The 22905-nt window shown below is 39.4% G+C and overlaps 2 protein-coding genes across 2 annotated transcripts; one reads left to right on the top strand and one right to left on the bottom strand.

The window, feature by feature from the left end:
• Positions 1–7629: 7629 nt before the first annotated feature.
• LOC127374173 (homeobox protein MSX-2-like) lies at positions 7630–9738 on the top strand. The gene is made up of 2 exons (XM_051419227.1): positions 7630–8463; positions 9019–9738. Exons 1-2 carry the CDS (start codon positions 8169–8171, stop codon positions 9465–9467), a joined length of 744 nt encoding a protein of 247 aa, XP_051275187.1. The 5' UTR covers positions 7630–8168; the 3' UTR covers positions 9468–9738.
• A 4705-nt stretch (positions 9739–14443) lies between these two features.
• On the bottom strand, positions 14444–18513 carry LOC127374168 (uncharacterized). The gene is made up of 7 exons (XM_051419223.1): positions 18173–18513; positions 17867–17885; positions 17596–17709; positions 16713–16778; positions 15594–15749; positions 15327–15419; positions 14444–14938 (listed from the first exon to the last, which is right to left on the bottom strand). The coding sequence occupies exons 1-7, from the start codon at positions 18298–18300 to the stop codon at positions 14618–14620; spliced, it is 897 nt and encodes a 298-aa protein (XP_051275183.1). The 5' UTR covers positions 18301–18513; the 3' UTR covers positions 14444–14617.
• Between the last annotated feature and the right edge of the window lie 4392 nt (positions 18514–22905).

Below are 22905 nucleotides of genomic sequence, written 5' to 3'. Positions count from 1 at the left end.
GGGCAGGGTGTTGTGCAGTTTGAAACAAGCTGGTTTTGTTGTATAGGACCTGTTCAGAAAATAACATTGTCAGCAGAAACAGTGGTGCAGTAAAAGACACTGAGCTATAAAATGTAATGTAAAGCAGTAAAGTATGTTGTGTGCTAAGTATTGTTTGGGCCTAGTTGTGAATTCATGTTTACATAAAGTCGCCTTCTGTTAGCTCTAAAATGCAAAGCTTCTGTTTGGATTTTAAGCAGCTTTCTGAGGTTAGAGGCGCGTTGGCTTTTTTCAAATTCTGGCAAACCTAGATAGCAGCATAACTTCTGATGATGATGGATGATTCATCATGTTTGAACAGCTACTGTACCACATCCTGTCTGATATGGCTCAATGTGAGAAACCTATGGTAATGTCAGCAGATTTGAGAGGTGACACTGTAGACTCTAGCAGGACAAACACAGTTTTAAATAGAAGTGTCAACCACCTGTCGACTCAGAGAGAAATAATTTGCACTCGATCGAGCTCATGCAATAACTTTTTTTTAATATAGTAATCTTTTTTACACGGTCACATCTCACAGTCACAATCAGAAGATCCAGAGTCTTCTCCTGCATTGAGTTACAGATTTATTCCCGTGATTTTCTTAACTGCAACCTCAAGATGAGTTTGATCACAAAACAAAATAGACAGGACACAATAAAAATGGACTATACCTAGATTTGCCCTTCTTTGTTTACAGATGTGTGCATTTGTACGTGTGTACATCTTAAAGTTGTTATGGCATATCTAATTTCCACTCTCCTTTTTATCTCGGATTTTGTCTCCACCAGCTCCTGGGGGAAATATGTGTCTCTTTAGCTGCTAAATGCTCCACTATGTTCACCAGCTAGTTGTTCATTTTGTTTGTCAGCTGTTTGATGCTGGCCTGTTAGCACACAGTGGGTTCATCAGACCTTTTTGCTTAAAAAACGCTGCCTGGGGCGGACTACCAAGTATGATGATAATTGTCTGTGAGTTTTGTCACCATAGGTTATCTCTTTCACATTACACACAGTCATTACATCCATTGTTATAACAAGACTAAGAGTCTACACCCATGCTAGCGGATTGTGGCTTTGTATTTAGGCACCATGGTTCTTTGAAGCTACCAATGCTTACATCACAATGCTGACATGATTGCAGTTACGATACTAACACGTCAATGTTAAGCAGGTACAATGTTTACCATGCTCCCTATCTTGGTTTGGTGTACTGACATGCAACGTACATATGAGGCTGATGGGATTGTCATTAGTATTCGGTGATAAATGTGCTAGAGGAAAATTCTGGTTAAGTTATGCCAATATAGGGAAATATATGGAAACCATGAATGTCTGCTCGCATGTTTATATAGCTGTTAAGATATTTCAGTCTGGACCAAAGTGGTGGAGTGGTGGAGACCAACATTGCTGTCCATCTATAGCATGGAAAATATTAATTAATGTAGTTTTAAGGGGGAAATTAGTTTTGAAATCTAATCTATACAAACACTCGGAGCTGTTAGGCTGTGAGAAAAAAAGTCATGACATGGCTGGAATGCTTTCTTATTAAATGTTCAACTTAAAATGAACTTGTAACTCTGATATTAACCGACAAGTAAGGAGAAGCACCACATCATTTTTCAAAGTATGTGGTTTGACAGCACACTACCACTTCCCTTCATTTCATCCCGTAAAGAATTAAAAAAATTATCACCAAGAACCACACTGTGATTATGGTGCCTTGTGTTTTATGTAGATACTAACTCCTTAAGAGCATTTCATTATTTTCACTGCCAGATAGAGTTCAGGGTGTTGTAGGAAACGCTGTCATAGAGTTTCATCAGCGGCATCCCTTTGTAAGCCACAAGCAAACTGCTGTGTTAGACTAATGTGCCCTGGTGGCATCTGCAGAGAAACATAACACACATCCAGACTTTCCTCCAGACTTGAGAATGTTAACTGTTTCATATAAATACAGCACAATAATGTATTGCTTGTACCTAAGTCCAAGTCAGTGTAGTTGATGTAGTAATTCTAGTGATGATTATAAACTTCATTTTAAAAGCATTTATCTATACTCAGGGTTCCTGAGTCTGGAAAACCTTTATATTTAGCCCCTCACTCAGATTACTTAAACCCGTGTGCGTATTTTGTTTGAAACTCGACTGTTGGTTGGATAAGCTGCGCGCTCTGAAACTTCAAAGCGAGTTTACCCGACACTAAGTGCAACAGAAAAAACACTTCCTTTTCATTTCGGCTCCCATGTCAGTCAAAAGCTGTACACACCAGGTCTAGGCTGAAAGCCTGTTAATAATCCAATTAACATTTGTTGCTGTGATTGATAGTTCTTAATTGCACGTGCAGCAAACACTTTCTACCTCTTCTTTTAATAGGCCAATAGATGAGAAGATTTTCTGTAAAATAAAATTAATTCTACTTGATTTGACCTGTTACTTATGGGCTCTGGCTAAATTGCTGGCTCATTGTTACAGTTAAACGAAAACTGTAGGCAATTAGCCGGAAACTACAGCTCCGCTCCGCTGATGGTGCAGTGGAAAAATTGACTGTGGTGAGAACAAGAGTAAGGATTACTCTTGTGGCTGAAACAACACCCAATAAAAATGATGTTTTTGCGTGGCACCCTGGTAGATCACCTAGTAGAGCATGCACCCCATGTACTAAGGCTGAGTCCTTAATGCAGCGGCTCAGGTTCGATTCCAACTTGCGGCCCTTCACTGCATGTCATCTGCCTGTCTTTACCACAAAAATAATAACGTTAAAATGTTCTGTTTTATACTGACATTGCCTGTATTTTAATACTCTGTTGGCCTGAGGTTGTACATTTCAATGCATAGTAATTGTGAATACTTTGTCCTTTGTAAAACCGTCTCCACAAGCCATGACAAATGAGGGCAAGGTAGTTTTGTAAAGGGGGATGTTTTACCTGTGGATCACCTGGTTGTCACTACATTACAGTGTAATCACTCTGCCTGGAGGAGCTGGCGAAGTCATGCAGAAAGGCGCCACTCTCACTCCCTGCAGATGGTGCTTGTGTTTGTGTGTACGGGGGTCAGAGACAGAAGTGGCTTTCAAGTGTAAAGGGAGATAAGGACGAGGTTTACTTGTACTTTACTTTCTGTCTACATGTTTTACCACACTGATTCCCTTCATGGCTAACAGTGTTCATTAGTGTACATTTGGATTGGATTTAGGTGGTATAATGCATTTACTGGCTCATGCAGTAGTAATGGCTATACATTTGCACATGGAAGAGAAAGAGTTCAGTGATATGAAGTTGCAGCACATCTACTCACTGTCGCTGTGTGTGTTATATTTCCATCACTTGTGATGTTAATCATATGATGACTGATATTTATTAGTATTAAATGTCTTGTGAAGATAAACAAGTGTGACTTGCTGAAGCCTCGGCTCATTTTCAGGAAGAAGTTTTAAATTATGCATTGTGAGATCATATTTCTGAACTTGCAGTAAATGTGGGTTGAAGTTAAAAGGTTGGACATGCTTCCAGACTCAGATACCCTTTCGCGTGCACATTTAAATAACTGTTATTTGTTGTGGTGAGTTGGGGATTTACTGTAGCTGCAGTGCTTTCGTCAGTCTGGGGATTAGTTTAATTTATTTTGGCTGTTTGAATATTATAATCTCACTTGCTTCACAGTGTGTCGAAACACAATGAAGCACTGAAAGATCCTTCAACTAACCATGAAGTAATGATTGCATTCACTGTGGGGCCTGAAGAAGCAATAATGAGAAACACGTTTGACCACTTCCAGCATCTCAAGAGATAATTACCCTCTCAGATCGAAGCTGGGTTCCTCTTTGTCCTCGCAACTTACATTAAAATAAAGAATAGTGATGTAATGATACACCCATCTCACGATTCAATGCAATTCACAACACTGGGTTCTCAATATTCTCCAAATGTACTTTTTAAACAAAATTAGATTGAAGAAAAAAAAATCTACAAAATATATTTTATCTTGTATTTTCTTTATCAAATTAAAGAATCCTTTTTTATTGCTGAGGAAGGGTATAAACTGTGAAAAACAAAGCATGTTTCCTTTTCTTTGTAAAGGTGAAACTGAAAATATAAACCTGTTGTCAACTACGGAAAATCGGCCGCATTTCTTTTTCCACGTCTTGTCAGTTATCTTCTTACCTTTTGCATTTTCTGAAGCCAAACAGCTGCCACAGCTCAGATTTTAAAAAGGATGATGCATCCTCAATTTCACAGTCTTCACCTGCAGCTGCCCTGTCTTTGCGCGTTGATAGAGCGACGTAGAACATCAGACAAGCAAAGTCAAAAGTAGATAGCGCCCTCTGCTGTTGTGATGTTTCATTTTGTTTGATTTTTAAATCTTCACATATTTGGATTGTGATTTACCTTTCCCCTGCGATATATTGTTACATCCCTAATAAAGACATATTCTGTCTTTTGCATTGATTATATTTGCATTCAGTACTATACATCAGAGGTAATACTTTTGTTTCAGTTCCGTTGTGATAGTGCTAGACGAAATCCCTGTATCATTTTCATTTGAAGGCAACGTCTGAAAAATTATACTTGCAAAAGCCTAATCAGTTCCCACCACGGATCCTCGGAGTTCAACTTGTGACATTTAATTTAAATCCGCTTTAGGGGGCAAAACTGATTATACTCTTCTTCTCTGTGCTTTTGACTGTTGATGTAGAGAGGCATGGTCCCATGCATTAATATGTAGAACAAGACTGCAGTTTAAGAAAGCACACTCTCACCACAATGCTTAAGTAAATAAACAGTTTTGGGAGTGGTGGGTGTCAGCCTCATAACACAGGACTCATCTGAAGGCTTGCAGGCCAAAATGCACCCCAAATAAACTCCTCTCTTTTGGGAAAACATCTTAAAAGCTCATTTTACTTTTAGCTGTAATTCATCTTACTCTATACTTAAAACAACATTAAACATCAGTTATCTTGAAGTTGTCCGTGGTTGTGCCTTTCTGTTTTTATGGGTAGTTTAGTTTGACTGTCTCCAGATGAAATATTGATTCTGTCTTGATTGTCCTGTGATGGCTATAGTGAAAAAGTCTGGGTTGCTTTGTGTAGCAGTATTTTAGTGTGCTTGAACGTGATGACGCTTGTCCTGGAAACAACGCTAAGGCTGAAGTAGATGTAACCCTCACTTAGAAAAATGGTGTGGAAGGTTAGCATATTTTCCAAATAGTTGTGGACAAAGGCCTAATATTTTGTATTCAGGAATATGCAGCACGTGACTCATGATTTATGTCTGCATCCTGTAAAGATAATAGAGAATTAATAAAAGGTATCAATAATTACTTTTATATATTGATTTAGCCTCCCAATAGCGTATGTATTTTAATATAAAAGTGTTTATGATCACTATGGGAGAGATTGTACTGTTGGAGACATTGGAGCGGTGTGTGCAGGAGCTCTCTCAGCGCAGAGACCAGTGGACAGCAGTGAGCTATTTGGGCCTGGTTACTGGAGGAAAGATTACAAAGACATATAACACTAGTGGAAGATCATTGGGGGCATGTTATGCACTGCTGGATCTCACTCAAATTTCAAAATCAGGCTGCTTCTTGTTGTCTGAAAGTGTATTAGACTAGATAATTAAACTCAAACACATCAATACTTTGATTAACTTTAGCTTTGACTGCTTTTACGTGATGAGACAGAGTTTGAATTATAGAGTATATTCTTTTTTTGAATAAGAAGGCAATGTATTTTAGCTAACTACTGATTCAAAACAATGTTATAAAGTACATGAAGCAGGTTATCAGGTTTTTTTCAGATTTATTGACTTACAGACTATTTCTTAAGGAAACTTTAGCAAGCGAAGGTTTTGTGCCATGTTCTTGTTAAGAGGAGCGTTAGAAAGCATCTTGAAACATCTCAAACTGGCATGGGAGGTGCTCGGCCCAGGACAAGAGGCCTCTGCAGCGAGTGATTAAAACCTCCCAGAAGATCACTGGTACTTAACTTCTCAACATCAGTGATATTAATGAGGCGAGGTGCCCGTGCAGCGCCTGAAGGATACTAAAAGACAGAACACACCCCAGTCACAGCCCGCTCACCCTGCTGCCATCTGGGAAGAGGTACAGAAGCTTCTGCTGCCGGTCCACCAGGCAGCTTCTTCCCTCAGGTTGTGAGGCTAAATAGTATTTTGTTGTGTTTATGACTTATTAATCAATTTTAAACCATATATATATATATATATATATATATTAGTTTTAACAGGGTAGCATAAAGAGAACTAAACCTCTTTGTTTTTCTTTATGGAACCCTGCTTTGTAAATGGCGATTAAACAACGTAAAATCCCATCTTTGTACCATTATACACCTAAAACAAACTATCTTGCTGTTTGTTACCCCATTTTTCCAGCTAATTGGATTCTATGGAAATGTAGTTGTTGTTATTAGCCTGTAGCTAAATGTTTCCGATAACTAAATTCTTCAGTTTTGTTTAAATTTCCAAAACATGTGCACACACACTCACACCCACGTGTCCGTGCACTCCATACACCCATCTTTAGGAAGCACACTGAAATGACAGATTGGTCCCATAATTGATTTGCATCTGTTTACAAGAGAGTGAGCTCACGCTGTGTGAGCACTTTGCTTCATACGGAGACTAATGATGTTGAGACGCTGGGGAGTCGAGCCCCTGATGCCACTGTAATCCCGCTGATTACAGAGAGCACATCGTCTCTCTGAGGGCTGATCACAGAGCTCTGGACAGCACACTGCAGTCACCTCACAGGTGGCCTTTGTATGCGTGGGCATCTGTATACGAGAGAGACACACAGCAGACGCGGAGACAGACACCAAGTATAGATAGAAACTGGGAGCAACCTAAAGGACACAGCATGCAATAAGCACATTAATTTTGCATCAGCTGCTGTGCATGTCTTTCCTCGACTGAATAAGCATTAAACCTCACTCTGAATGACATTAAACCTTCTGCTGTTCATCTCTCTATGTCAATTTTAACATCCATGCCCTCTTTGGCTGGTTTTCAGGACGTTGCGTTTGGCCTTATCCCACCAGTGAGTGGTTAGAGGCTATGTTTAGGAAGGCTAGAGCTGCTGTTGTACTTCTCATGATGTTTCCTAATACTCTGGAGCCCTACAGGTATGAGCTTCAAACAGGCACGAGACGCCTCTGTCTCCACCGACAGAGCAGAGACTGGGACTAATCGCAGCGGGCGCCACACACCTCAGGAAGGTAGCAATTTTCCATCATTACCGTTAAATCCTGCTTAAAAGAACCGGATTCCACAGACCTAATTACAAGGTGTTAATAATAACAATGTAATGACAGTCATTTTAAAGCCTGCCTAAAACCCATACTGACTCTCACATTTAAGTGTGTGGTTGCTGCAGAGTGATATCTGAAGTTTAAAAGCACCATGATTCTTATTGATTACCATTGTGATTACTCCCCACAATTGGTGTGTCAGGTCGTGCGAGTTAGGGCTTGAGTTAGGAGCTCTGTCAGCTTTTGTTAAGTGGAAGTGCAGCTCTTCAGATGTGCTGCTGGTGCTCGGAGACACAGCCAGGACAATCTACCAGCCTAATTGCAGGATGGAGTAGAGTTTAGCAGACAGGGGATTGATTTACTTATATTAGTAGGTTTTTTTCCCCCAACAAAATACCAGCCCACTGTCTCATCCGAAAACCCTTTCCAATAATTCAGGACATCAAGCAGGACAATTTCCCCATGCTTTTCGATGTACTGTACTGTGTACTGTGAGCTATTTTAAAGGAACAATCTTCTCCCTGCGTAATTACTGCTAAATGAGGCTGATGTGCAGCTGACTTGGTTGTCTAGTTGGGGGGAGGTGTGGCACCGCGGAGACCCCGTCCAGAGCTGCCCCAAACACACTGTCCAATCACAAGTCTTCCCCCAACCCCCGGGATCAAGACCCATCATTGGCTGAAAGTTCAGAGTACCTCCCAAAGTTTTCCCAACACCAACTTTGTCAACTTTGTAACGACTTGCTTAGAGTTTCCCAACGTGTGGACGCCGCATGTTTGCACTCCGTGAGAAAAAAAAGGGGAAAAGTTATGTGTTTTCTGGATTGGAATTAGATATCGATCCCGGGCCCCCCTCTCAAAACAAAAAAAAAGAAAGAAAGAAAGCATGTCTTCCCCTGGAGACTGCAGAGACGAGTGTTCAACAGACGAGGATGTGCAGCCACCGCGGCTGAAGAAGCGCAGCGCGCAGGTGTCGTGCCTTCCTTTCAGCGTGGAGGCGCTCATGTCGGACCGGAGGCCGCTGGATGCGACCGACAGAAAGGAGGGAAATTACTCTCTAAACAAACATCACAGGCCGGATGAGTTCACCCAACAGTTAGTCTCTATCAAATCAGAGCCAGCGGAACGAGGCGGCTGTGCGTCCTGGATACCCGGCCCCATTAAGATGTCAACGCCACCCCGTAAGTGATCCTAATGTTTGAAAGATTTATTAATGCGGGTTGATTACATAATCGATTTACGTCTTTGGGTGGCTTAAATCAGCCAAGGAGGGATCCAGTCTTACAAGTATAATAGATATATAAATAAATGTACAAGTTCAGTCATTGTTTTAAAGGTAAATGAATACACATATGAAAGGCTGAGTAATAAACAATTTGATTAAATGGTAAATTGTAATTTTTTTTAGTCTGTTTAGGGCTTCACCTGATGATCTCTTTTTTTATAAAATAATCTGTTTTTAATCAGATTATTTTATAATTGATAGATTAATCATTAAGTCTAAAATAATGACAAGTATCACTATTCCCTAGAGGTTAAGGTGATGATCAGCTTGTCCAAAACCTAATTATAATCAGTTTACTTTGATATATGATGGAAAATAGCTGCAATCAGGGCAGGTTTAGTATTTTTGCTTGATAAATTCATCACAATTTAAATTAAAATTCAATCAATCTGACTGAATAATCGATAACTGTTTATCTAACTCCACCTCACACTTTTCTCATGTCCTCCAGGGCAGCTCAGTCCAGCAGTCTGCCCCTTGAGGAAGCACAAAACCAACCGCAAGCCTCGCACTCCCTTCACAACCACGCAGCTCCTGACCCTGGAGAGAAAGTTTCGTCAGAAGCAGTACCTGTCCATCGCCGAGCGTGCTGAGTTCTCCTCCTCGCTGTCGCTGTCCGAGACGCAGGTCAAAATCTGGTTTCAAAACAGGCGAGCTAAAGCCAAGAGGCTTCAGGAGGCCGAGGTGGAGAAACTCAAAATAGCGTCTGGCATCGGGCCCAAAGCTGTGTTCCACCCAGGCTTCTCGTCCTTCAGTTTTCCCCTCAGTGTTAACCTGCAGGCTGGATCAGCAGCACTCTACGGACTGGGCTGCTCATTCGGCCGCAGCCCCGTCCTCCCTGCTGCACATCTGGCCATGTATGCCTCGCAGGTCGGGCACAGCCTGTTCCACCTCTCCTGAGAGGAAGCAGCACTTTATGGACAAAATGCTGTGGATCCGGATGCTTGTAAAACAACAAAGAAGAGGACGATTCTGTTATGAAGTCATGCACCTTTTATAAAAGACTTGGTTAGGGACCTGAAGAGGAGCTGAAGCTTCATGATCTTCAAGGAGAATTTCAAAATGTCCTTTTATTTTTCTCAAGTGCCTCTATGGAAGGACAAGAATACAGCAGTCTTGAAGAGCCTTATTTGCTTCGCTGATTGAGCATCGGCCACTGATAATGAATGGAGTATTGATCAGACCATGTGTATTTGATTATTGGTCTGCATACCATTAATTGTAGCCTTGTTTATTTGTTTTTACTCTTGTATTTCCTCAAAGATTCCAGCATTGGGAATATTATTTTTCACATGTTAGCCTTGAATTTGCAGGGAGACATTTTGTCCTGGTGAAGTGCATATTTTCTTAAGAGCCAAAGCATTCCCAAAGGACACACATTTATTTATGATAGCCCTCAGATTCATTTATATCATGATGCATATTTTTAAATGTTAATATTTTATGTGTTTGACATTAAAGCTTTTAGTTAACTCTCTGTTTTGTTCTCTTTGTGGAATACATGCATAGTGGTTGATCTGCTCACCACCACAAACCTTGCTCAGTTGCCTAGTGATAAACAACCTTTAATGACTGTTTCAGATCCTTCTGACTTCTCAGCTGCCTCCTCTCGTGTACTCCACATCCATCAAGATGCTCTCTGTTCTACCGAGTTATTTTGTTTTTTCTTTTCCACAAATGCTCAGAGCAGTTAGAAATCGCCACACTGATGGCGCCGGGAAGCCTGTTGAAGCAGATCTCAAACAAACATGCTTGATATGTGTTGTATTTGCAGTCCTAGAGAAGGGGTCTCCCCTCTCTCACAGCTCTGAGCTCCACCAGATTGATTTTTTGTTGACATTTAGCGTTATGGATCACCTTTGGGATTGCAGCTACCCCAAGCATCATTTTCCACAGGCTTATTGTTTTCACAGCAGACATTACAGTGTTGCTGAAAATGGTAAGAAACCATGACATTGTGACATCAGTTTTATTATTTACACATGTTGTTTTACTATTGTGACATATCAAAAAACATTCTCTGAAGAAGACCAATACAGCACACTTGATTTTTAGCATGATCATAAATGGTTTAGTGCTGTGCAGACTGGTTGCTTTTTTCTGCCTAGCCTGCTCTAATTTGGATTTATTGCTTAAGAAAATATGCTGAGAAAGAAAAACTTTTTTTAGTTTAGAGTGTGTTGAGCCATACTAATTTATAAATAAACCCATTTGTGTTTCGCATTATCATTCCATAATAACAGTAAATCATTTTGAGGCCTAACGAGAGTTTTCTCAGTGCAATCTTAAACCCTCTACGTGTATTTAATGTAGATGGAGTTGTGATTGTGTTCTTAAGCTGAGTTTAATGAAAAATGCAATCCAATGCAGCTTTGGACAATAAAACATAATTTTCTTCAAGGAAAACCACCTACACATTGCAGCTCAAACTAAATTTAGTCTTTATGCTGAGTTTCTGTGTTCATTAACGAAGGAACCTTTGAAGTAAGGAAGCTGTGGGCGGCCTTGCGGCAAACCATAACATATTAGTCGAACCACTAAACTATTTAGTTTACTAATCTGCTTCAGCACTTTACACTGCAGATTTAAAGCATGGTTTAATACTGTCTGCACCTGCCTTGTATGGAGGGTAAGAAAGTTAGGATCCACCCATACCATACGTATGGGTGGATGCTCAACTGGGTGGCCTAAGTGAGGAGGTGTTGGACTCTTTAATGAACATTTATTCAGCCAAAATTTCCTCTAAAGATGTGAAATTATGTTTTAAAACTAATGTTTTCTGCAAATAGTACATCTCACGTTGTCTTAATTGCAAACATGTGTTTTCATATTGCTCTTGGATATCACAGAGGTTGAGATTTATTTGTTTGATGTGAGTTGTATTTTTAAACTGTATACTTTAAATGAACTCTCCCTCTGTGAACTTTGTAACACAGCATTATATACCAGGCTGTCCCTTTGCAGTCCCCGGTTTAATTGTCCTTGTCACTGAATTCTGACGCCAAAAGTCTGTGAAATTATATGTGTAGACTCTGTGATAACAGCACAGGGCATTATTTGGTCTCTCTCTCTTCCTCTCCCATTCTGTAAACTTGGGAAAAGCTTGTTACCATTAGCACATATTTCACAGTCCATTTGCTTCCCTCCATTTTGAAATTAACTTGGCATTAGGCTGATAGTGAGGTCTTTAATGGCTTTGATTGCCCAATAACCCCAGTCTCCAGTTTCATATGTTTTCAATGTGAAACCTTAGTGGGAGAAATGATCACAGCCCAGTGTGGAGCCGCTGACCTCTGCTAAAGAAAAAGAGAGGTTGGGTCTTATAATGATAATACATAATTATAAAAACACGCAAAAAGAATACAAATCAGCAAAATATGCAAATTTGACAAAGAATAACATTATTTTTATGGAAATGTGCTCTGAGAAATGATTTAAATACTGACTGAGCTAATCTGAGTTTCACAGGCAGGAGTAATGGGGGTTCAAGTCATGCAAGCTTTATATCCTCGGCCAAGAGAAGGCTTCAAATAGGAACTCATATCGGGATAGATTCCTTCCCAAGATTCCTTCTTGACGTGATTCCAATGAAGATGCGGACAAAATCCACAGTGCTCAATCTGTGCAAAAGCTGAATTAGATCATCACTCGTAGCTAGATTTGAAAGAGACATAATCAGCATGTCAGTGCATAACCGTCGTTCCCTAACCTAAAGGTCTTGTGGTTCTGTCGTAATTCCACTAGGTGTAGCAGCTTCCCATCTGTTGCTGCTCCCTGATTTCAACAAGGCCATACAGTGCGGACTACTCTCATATTAATAGACTTATTCCTGGCATTTAAAAGACATTTCAGAACACTTCAGGTAACAACATATCAGCTTAGATTGAGATTTACATGTTATCTAATTTACAGTCTCTTAGATAATGTCTGTTTAATTCATCATGAGTGCTCTTGTGAATAAAAGATGAAACTCTTATGCCTTGTTACGTTGTGTCGGTGGAAAATGGCACGAGTTTGGGGATTGGGGATTTCTAGAGTTTGGTGTTAGGGGATACAGAAGCATTTGGGTCCTTATACATGCATCATTGCAAAGCAGTGTTGCCTCCCTTTATTGTGATAAATGCACATATTCACAATAATATGCAGCCGTCTAATTACTTCTATCACACTGGCATTTCATTAAACATGACTGCACACAGTTCATGAATCCATTGAATCTATTAAAATGTGTTTAAGGCAAAAACAAAGCAATCAGAGGCATTGTGCTAAAAGAAAAGAAGAGCCAGTTCGGGAGTCCTCACTGCCCCCGTCCTCTCCTGTCCCAGCCTGTTAGGCGAAACTCAGATTCGGGGGGAACATTTCACCAACTAACCGCACGCAGGAGCAAAGCTGAGATACAGTACGCGCTTCATCGCACAGCAGAACAACACAAATTTAAGGATCACTTCTCACAAGGGTGGCAGTAATGTGAGATATGACAAATAAAAAGAGGGGGAGAGTGAGACACACCTCACAGGCCAGAGGAGTAAAGTAGTGATATGTGTGTTGTTCGAAAGTGCTGTAATTAGAGGACATGCTTTCATCTCCTCTTCAAAGCTGTGGTGCAGGTGTGTGTCCCCGAACAATCCCTACACTCAAAAAAATAATTTGTTCAATGTACTTAATATAGTTATGTCAACAATTTCCACAAAACTGTGTTGTGTTCAAACTAATTTAATACTATAATTACAGAGAAAATAATGAACTTATGTGAAACCAACAAGACTGTATTAAGTAACTTCAATATTATCTGGTCAAGTTAGCCTTAATTGATCAGGCAGTGTTCAGCTAACTAAACAGGCATTCATTACACTGACCTAACTCACTAATTTATGTGTAACTCAGCTGCATTGAGTAACACTAATTGAACAACCCCTTGTAGTTCCAACTAAACTGACTTGAATAATCAGTACTTACATAGTTTTCATTGTTATCAAGCTAGTGAATAATGTTGGACTTACTAAACCTAGTTATGTCAACAATTTCCACACAATGTAGTTAAGTAAATTCAAATTACAATACCTTAGTTCTGTGAAAAATATTATTTATTGCCAATGGAAAACTACAACAATCACAAACAAAACAAACAAACAAATTTTAAACCACAAACTTTGAATTTGCGTGAGTTATACCTTAAAATTGCTCCTGCATATCAAACAAACCATTTTTCAACATGTATAGCTTATTTTTATTTCCCCATTTCTAAATAAAAATGTTTATATTAAAATGTTTTTTATGCTATAAAATACTCAATTTTGTTTACAGTTAAATTTGTATAAAATGCCCAATGAAAACAAAAATCTCTTACAGGACCTACAAAACCAAACCAAAACTTAAAGCTATATTCTTTAAGAAGCAGGCAGAATGAACATGGCTTTTTTCCCCTCACAATTACTGAACACTGTACAATGAAACATTAGATACTGATTTTTTAAAGATCCATCCTATTCATGTAGAACCATCTACATGAATAGGGTGAACAAATGTCAAGTAAAAATACTTCAAAATGATCTTTTCCTCCCTGCCACTTCAGCATTGTAGGGGTTAAAAAACAAACAAATCAGTGCAGTGTTTTCTAAAATTAAATCACAAAGGAAAAAAAAGGAAAAATAAAAAAAGTAGTCCAACGTACATTTTCAACAGACAGTACCAAATCTTATGAACAGGAACTTGGTCAACGTTTGATCACAGCACCATAAACACGATTTCGATTTGTTTCTCTCATCCTCCTTGCTACAACTTTCAATATTCACCCATCACTCTCCATTTCACATTGTTGATCTCCACTTCTGCAGCTGACGTGAATTCAGACTTCTCATTTGTGTTTCTCAAGTTTGTTATTGTCTCTTTTTGTAAACATTTTCTCAACTCTGTTAAACATTTAGTGCATCTGATCCACTCTTCACAGTTCACAGTTCAACATGCAGATCCAAAAATCAGTTTTCTGCCAGATGGTTTGGGATGGAATTTGTCCTCCAAGTTTCCTCTGTGCTGCTCAGGAGCACTACACTCTAAAATGTTCCTTCAAATAGTTTGTTCTTTAGCACTTGAGCCTTTGTTGAAAGTTTGTTGCCATCTAGTTCCATCACAAGTTTTTGCAGAACCTCAAATGTGTACTTCAGGTTTGTTGGATAGCTCAGGTCCAGTGAGTACATGAGGCCAAACAAAATGGCGACTGCATTTGCAGTGTTATCAAGGTCATGGAGCACTTCCACACCTTCAATGATTATTCCAACATCTGCCAGGCCATCTGTAGACTCTGCACCTTCCATCTTTATGGCAAAGATTCCCAGGACTGTCTGGTCCATAGCCTCCTGGTTGTCTTCAACATCCTCAAAAACAGAACAAATACACCTTCAGTTACAATATACACACCATTTATTATCCATCCAGCCTCCAATAATACCTTAAGACAGTAGTTCACAAACTGCTTTTAATGTGATTTCAATGAGGGAATTTTACTATGGAAGCATGTCCCAAATCTTTCTGTCTGTTAGAATGTCAGGCAATCTGATGCATTTTTCTTGTTGTCCATAAATGTCATGTTTGGATCCAAGACACTAAGGAACTGCCTGCTAAGAAGTTTTGTGTGTGTACCCTAAGCCTGCATGATATCTTATTCGTCTGTGTGATAGACTTGTCAAAAACTTCTAAAATAACAATCACATTTTCAGTTTCTGGAGAGAAAGTACAGTAGAAACCAAAGGCCAAAATACTTACCATGTACTCTCTTATGAGATTTTCAGGGTCTTCATTGAGGTAAACCATTAGTGCTTTCAGTACACAGGCTCTTCTTGTTTCAACAGCATCATTCTACAGCAGAGAACAAGGGAAGTGTGTAAGAGTAGTTATATTGGTATTGCATTGTGCAGCAATTACCACTACAGATCATCACTGCTCAGCCAAACTGGTCAGACTACTAATTTCCGCCCTACAGTGGCCAGCTGGTTCGTCTTCATCATAAAAAATAAATTAAATAAAAAGTACCTTATCCAAGTCTGCCATGATAGTCCTTATTTTCCGCCCTGCTGCTCCTCCTTTTCTTTTGAAGATTGTAATCAGCCGTGTAGAATGATGATCCAGCTGTTGCATGAATTTCGATCTCAGTGGTACAGTGGTGATGCGAGTAAACTCTGCTTCTACCTACAGACAATTAACAAAGTATAAAAATATCAACACGATACAGCTCAAAGGCAATAATAATCAAATTACTGGACTAACGAAATGTTATTGTGACTTCCTAAGATGAAAATTTTGTCACATGATCAGGTATTGTGTGGATCATTAAATTAATGCAATATAGGACTACAACAAGGATATCCCTTAGTTATTTTTCCCAAAAGTTATAATTTTCACAGATATGATTCTGTTACCCAGTTCCAATGACCACCACATGCTTGCAGTACAACAAATTTGACACAATGCTTTTCTGGAAAATTACATCACATGAATAAAGACAGTTCACCTTGCATTTAATAAATTCATAATTCTAATTTTCACCTTTGGGTGAAGATCCTCCAAAAGAACAATTTAATGAATCTGCTGTGGCATTTTTCACAATTCCAGCTTTTAAATCATTCAGTGTATATGTCCTGTGTTTTCTGTTCTTGTGGGTTTGATATGTTCCGTAAATATTTGTTTGAAAGGAACAATTCTCAAAAATGCAACATATAGTTTCGTGTTTTTTTAGATGGCTATTAACATGAGTTAAAAATTCTTTCAATGAAGCAATGTGGCTATTTGAACAATGGTGGCAGTTGAATGTTGTGCAATCTACTGATATTTGAGAGGTCTGATCAAAATGTGATCTACCCAGGTGACTTCGCAGTGCATTCCAAGTTTTAAATGTGCACAGGCAATTTGAATATGTGCATGGATAAGGGTGTTTGCGGCCAAAGTGGCCATGTTTTAACCTATAGTGCTTCAATAACTGATACCTTGTCGTTTCCTCTGCAGCACACTCTTTACACTTCCACATTCATAATGCTGGAAATGAAACACAACCAAAAAAAAAAATAATTACTATCCCATATACAGTATTAGATTTGAACATCTGTGGATACTTAAAGGTTAAGTCTGGATGTATTACTTCGTAACTGTACTTACCACTACTGAAGAGCCACAAACAAATGCAGACTGTCCAGTCCTCAAGCTCACAAATGTATGGAAGACCTGTAAAATATAAATACAGTCTATTTAATATCAGTTAGACTTATGATAAGCAAACAGTTATAACTTGAACATATTGAGAGCAAACACATGTTTAGTTTTACAGTTGGGATAGCACTGAAACCTGAAAGTGATATATCATTCAACACATAACCAGCTCTGGGTGTGGTAAAGAAAGCATTCTTTGTTTTATATATAATTGGCTATTCATTAGTAATATTATCAATATTTTCATGCATTTTCCAGGACTCTATCATCCACATTTAGTTATGTATTATTAATGATACAGAAGAGCCTTTTGTATTCATAAACATATACATGCAGAAATAAATGTTCTTCTAAAATATTTGGGAATATATTACATGAGTAATGTTTTTAAAACTCCTGCAGTACAATCATCTGACAGTCCGACGTGTGCTCCCTGCCTTGCTCATTCAAACAGCCTATCATATCCCTGAATGATATGAGAGACAGGCAAACAGCCAATCATTTAACAGCTATGTAGTTCAGTAGTGTCAAAACAGCTGTAGTGAGAACATAAGGCTAAAGAAGCAGAATGGTAACCAGTAGACCGTTATTGTGCGTCTGCCCCAATTCTGAAGCAGGCAGCAACAGTTACGTAGTGGTGGAAAACTAATCATACTAGTTTAAAATTTCCTTTGTATTATCATTCAGGCTAAGGCTAAACAACGGTCCAAAAGTCACTTTTCTGTCACAACATACAGCAACATCTGACGTATTTTTCAAACTCTGTTTTCCTCAAAGGCACTGTGACTGCATAGTTTATTTTATCACAAAATTTGGCCCATAATATACTTACACACAGAGCTATATTCCTTTGCAAATGCTGACTCAGTTCTGAGTGATCAGCGCAGTCTGTCCTGACCGGTCCTGACGGAGCTCCCTCACTCTTGGTCGCCCACTCACTCACTCGCTAGCATAAAAAAAAAAAAGTCACTTAACTAGCTTACCATTAGCTGCTGGCCTGCAGCTTAAATACAAGCTAATGACACTGTTTTTAACTAAGCTGTTAAAAAAACTTATGGTCCCAAACTTGTAAACCACCAACACAATTTTTAAGGTCACCTTACCTTGCTACCAGGAGCTCTGCTGCCCATACAATGAATTGTTAACAAAAAAAAAAAATAAATGCCATTAAAACTAAACCAATGTAACGTTGCATTTGGTGAGATGCTAAACTAGAATTCCAGAGTTAAATTGTTATTTTAATGTATGTCTGTCATATGGCATTTTGTTAATTGGCTAGCTTGTTAGCGAGCTAGCATGAGCTAAAATGTGCTCATATATGCTAGATTTTCGAAAGACAAGTAAAGTAGCACCACCAATATCACTCTCTAACCATCCACAAATGTTCCAACATCAAAAAATATACTTACTCAGACAGAGATATGTCATTTGATGAAAGCAGGGTAAGATCTTGACCGAGAACACATTCGCCCGCCAATTTGCACACAGCAACAGTGGAGTTTGTGGAATCAGCTTCTGAGCATGCGCAGAAAGCCATCTAGAGCATTCTTAGTTTGATTGTGCAATTCACTCAACAGTGTTATGTTGAATTTACTTAGCTGGCTTCTTTTGCTTTGAGAAGTTTTCATTTTAAGTTAAACTTATTAAAGTGGACTTGGTTTTAAAACCAAACACAGAAATGTTAATTAAATGTAATATAGGATCATTTATTTAATTCAACAACTCACAGAGTTCACTTTTTTGAGTGTACTCTATCCTCCATCTTTGCTCTGGATTTTCAAGTCCGGGCATCCCTGAACACCTTTTTCCTCTCCTCTGTCCTTCTGTCTCAGTTTCATTCTGACTCCTTAGATTTCATGTTACGTGACAGACTAACAATCATAATGTAATTAGGCCCCCCGTTTGTGTGCTGATTATAAAGGAAAAAGAGTGACCTGCAGAAACTGTGGCACCAGGCTTAGATACACTTAGACAGATTCCTCACTGGAAGAATTTGATCTTTACTGAAATACGCATGCTCAAACAAACACACACACGCACACACACTCTGTGCTCAGAGGAATCCCACCTCTAGCAGTTTCTGTCTTTTGTTTCGTTCTTTCAGCTGGTTTTCAAGAGACATTTCCCTCAATCAGGTCGGCCAAACAACCTGACCTATTTAAACATAAAGACACACCTAAAAGCTTTGGCTTTGAGGTTATAAGACAGAAAGCTTTCTCTGGGGTTATGGGTGTTTTTTTTTTTTTTTTCTGAAGATCTGGGACACCAATCGCAACAAGGGGAAGAAGTCATCACAGAAATGAGAACAATAGACTCTAGGATATTATCTTTTTTATTATTATTATTTGTTCTAATGCTAAAGGTTTGAAATACATGTACATTTTCTCTCCCTCTCTCACCCTGTGTGTTTTTCTGTCTCTTTCTCTAACCCTAAACCCCTGAGGATTTTTTTCCCAAGGTGTTATTGTTGGAAAACGGTTCTCACCCCCTGCAAAGCAGCAACCTTGTACTGCGCGCTGACATGATTGTTTGAAGGCCTGAGATGAATACATCTGGGCTCAACATTGCTGCTGACCTCTGAGACTAAAGAACAGCATGCACTGATATGTCAGTTACTGTTCATTGTTCTGTACATTCAGTACATACTGTCCTCTTTTCTCCAGATTAGTTTCAGCCTTAGCCGGTGAAGCACCATATACCTTTAAGATTAGATGTTTTTATGTTCCAAAGTGACTCTTCCTAGATAGGACACACCAATGTCAACCGAATTAGAGTCTTGCCGTGACATCCATACATTTCCCCGTGGGAGGTTTATACCCCGCGTTCGAAGCCTTTTCAGAGCGGCGCCATCTGTAGCCTTCACCATTGTCCATGTCTCCTCACAGATCTGTGCGTCCGCTCTGTCTCCTGAGATCCTATGAGTCATCAATCTCCCCCATGGCTTCTATTGTACTCAAGGAGACCTAGCCCTCTAACACTTTCTGGTAACTTAATAACACACTCGCTGACATGAGATACGCACCCAGATACACTCAAATACTGATTCACACAGACACATGCGATGGGGATTGAATTCCACAGATGTTCTAAAAACTGAAATCCGAGGAGCAACTTTGTTGTAACTCTCTGCAGAGGCTCTGTTAAGCTGATGTTTCCATTTTTGTTTGAAAAACTTTTGAGGTAGTCTGATCTGTTTGTCTCTGGCTTGCATCTGAAACCATCCATGTCATTTAAGTTCATCTGTGAAGAGCTCTATCTTTTCTGTGGTGGAAAAAAAAGATAAGAAAAGATAAGTCAGCTAGCTTAATCTATGATGTTGTGGTTTTATTTGAAGTTAAGTAAAATCCAGGAACAAGGGCCCATGTGGGCCATATTTTCACCCCAGCAAAATGAAAGGGAGGTTTGTGTGTAATTTTTCCATTTTCTTTTCATATTAAACTCACATTAACCAGATTTAATACTGGTTTGTCTTGTAAATGTAAGCATATAATTCAGCCAAACAGGCATGGCCCCCTGTCTGGTCACATATTGAATTATTGATAAACAGAAGGTGGGCTAAGCAGGGGAGCAGACTTCCAGATGGGACAATTAAAGAAGATTAACATAGTCCTCAGAAAAACCATTCATCTCCACTTCCTGCACTCTGTCTCCCCCAATGTTGGTGTAAACCCTTTGAATACAAATCCTTTGTTTAAATAGAGGACTACAGTTGAACATGTATTTGTTTTACCCCCCTTGTTAGCAGCACTAGCAGCTTTTTAATTTCCATTGGTTGGTCAGTCGGTCAGTCCACCATTTCGGTCCAGACTGGAATATCTCAACAATTATTGGATGGGCTGCAGAGGAATTTGCAGAGACATTAATACCACTATGGTTTCACATATTCAGCTGAAATATCTCATCTACAAGGTGTATTGGTGCAGATTTTGTGCAGACATTCATGGTTCTCAGTCGATATACCCTAATGACTGGAATCCCCTGACTTTTCCTATTTTAGCGCCATCATCAGGTCAAAATTCCCATCAGCCTCAGCTGATCAAACTAACTGTGCTTTACTACTTTGTGCAAATGTTAGCATGCTAACACACTAAAGTAAGATGGTAAACATCCCAGCTGCCAAACATCAGAATGTTAGCATTGTTGGTGTGAGCTTGTTACAATGCCGATGTTAGCAATAAAGTCAAAGTCAAAGTCAGCTTTAATGTCAATTTCTTCACATGCACCAGATATACAAAGGAATCTCACTCTCCCACGATGAAACAGATAAAGTGCACAGGCAACAGATAGTCATTTACTAATACTAAAAAGATAGACAATAAAATATAAAGTACACAATATACAATATGGGAGTCTACTATGTATATGTAGGAGTAGCAGCATAAGTTTCTGTATAAGTTAGGTATTAATTAGGATTAAGATGAAAGCACAGCCTCACACGGCAGTAGACACTTAAGGAACTTGTTGATATATCCAAGGACGATGTGAGCATATTAGCTAATTAAATCACAGATAATCCAAGCAGTTCATGTGTTCAGACACTGGTGTGTCTGTGGTAGAGATACACACAGCTGATGAGAGATACATCCACAAACCAGCAGACTTTACCGCTGAATGAGCTTTCCTAGAAAGTTCTTATTGTCATGTACTAGAGCTGTCACACTGGGGTAATGTGGCATCAGGGCGGTGGGTTCAAGCCCCCAAGCATCCACACCCCGCTGTGGTGTCTTTGAGCAATACACTGAATCCCCACCGTCTGCAGGGAGGCTGTTCTTTAATCGACCCCAACCTTTGACCACTGTGTGGAGGCGCAGCGGGGAAAAAAGAATTTTCCTATGGGAGTCATACTACATTGTTACATGCACAGTAAGCCCTAAATTGACTTACAACAGGTTACACGGGTTACAGCAGCATTTGGTCAGCTGGAGAATTGTGCAGGGTCTTTTTTTTTTTCTCAGCCCATTGCTTTATTTCCTGTCATGTAGCTGCTGTATAAGTGTAGAGGATAGATGGCTGTATAAGTGGTGGGTCTGTTCAAATTAAGTAAAGTAACAGTCTGTTAGGTAAATGTCAAAGAAAAGCTGTTAGCCACCCTCTCTTATTGAAGTTCCTCTCTCAATGATATCACTGAAGGTGAGAGAAAAGGCCTGATTTTTCACATGTGGAGTGTGACGCTCAATTGAACAGTTATGTGGCAGAAACAGAGGTCCTAAAGTGTTCTTTGGTTCTCTGACCAAATGAAGGAACCAAAATCGTTGTTCCCACAGTCTCAGCTGTGTCTCTTGTGTGTCTCTTCTGTGCCTGTGAGCACATTTGCTCGTGCTCGTGTGGTCCCATCTGAAGTTTCCAGAGGGTAAAAGAGACTCCCGCTGTGCTCCTGTTTGACAAGTCCCTTCCAAAAATAGACCAAGTTGTGTCTGCTGTCTGCTTCCCTCCTATGGAATTGTAAAACCAGCACAAATGCACTGCCACAGCCACATCCTCCTGTAATAATGAATGTTTGAGGTGTTTCTATTCTTGGATCATCAGAGTGAAGCTGTGTTGTCCCGACTCTCCTCTCCTCCCTGACTTGCTCATGTATTTTTCTTTGTTCATTATTATTACTGGCGTAATCATTCATTCATTGCGTCAAATATTAAAGGCCCAGCGTGTAACATTTAAGAGGATCTATTGGCAGAAATGGTATATAATATTCATAACCATGATTTCATTAGTGTTTAATCACCTGAAAATAGGAATCGTTATGTATCTGGTACATTAGAATGAACTGTTTGAACTACAGACGTCATTGGTCGCCTTCCATAAAGTTCGCCATGTTGAACACACCAAACACTGCCTCTAGATGGGGCGTCCCGATTTTCAAGGAATTTCACGATTTCTCCTCTGTGCTCGGAAAGGGAGGGTGAAGTGAGGGAGTCTCAATCTGCAACTACACTGCTAGATGCCACTAAATCACTTCAGTAATGTATTTGAAAAGACTAAAGGCTAATGACATGTTTTTTTTTATTAATGAAGCTCTGCACTGACATAATCTCCAGTCCACCAGGACATTGAATGTGTTCTCCTCTGAAGGGAAGATAGTACTTTGTTCTTCATTAAACACTTCATTGAACACTTTTTCTTTACTCTTATTCTTCTGAAAGAA

Source organism: Dicentrarchus labrax, unplaced genomic scaffold, assembly GCF_905237075.1.
Source record: "Dicentrarchus labrax unplaced genomic scaffold, dlabrax2021, whole genome shotgun sequence".
Lineage (NCBI taxonomy): Eukaryota > Metazoa > Chordata > Actinopteri > Moronidae > Dicentrarchus > Dicentrarchus labrax.
Note: the sequence above shows the minus strand (reverse complement) of the source record. Positions and strands in the feature narration are given on the sequence as shown.

Coding starts and splice junctions, on each gene's coding strand:
- LOC127374173 (XM_051419227.1), top strand. CDS start 8,169: ATGTCTTCCCCTGGAGACTGCAGAGACGAGTGTTCAACAGACGAGGAT. Junction 8,464..9,018: donor TAAGATGTCAACGCCACCCC/GTAAGTGATCCT, acceptor CATGTCCTCCAG/GGCAGCTCAGTCCAGCAGTC.
- LOC127374168 (XM_051419223.1), bottom strand. CDS start 18,300: ATGGCTTTCTGCGCATGCTCAGAAGCTGATTCCACAAACTCCACTGTT. Junction 16,779..17,595: donor AAAGGAATATAGCTCTGTGT/GTAAGTATATTA, acceptor TATATTTTACAG/GTCTTCCATACATTTGTGAG. Junction 14,939..15,326: donor ATCTCATAAGAGAGTACATG/GTAAGTATTTTG, acceptor TCTGTTTTTGAG/GATGTTGAAGACAACCAGGA.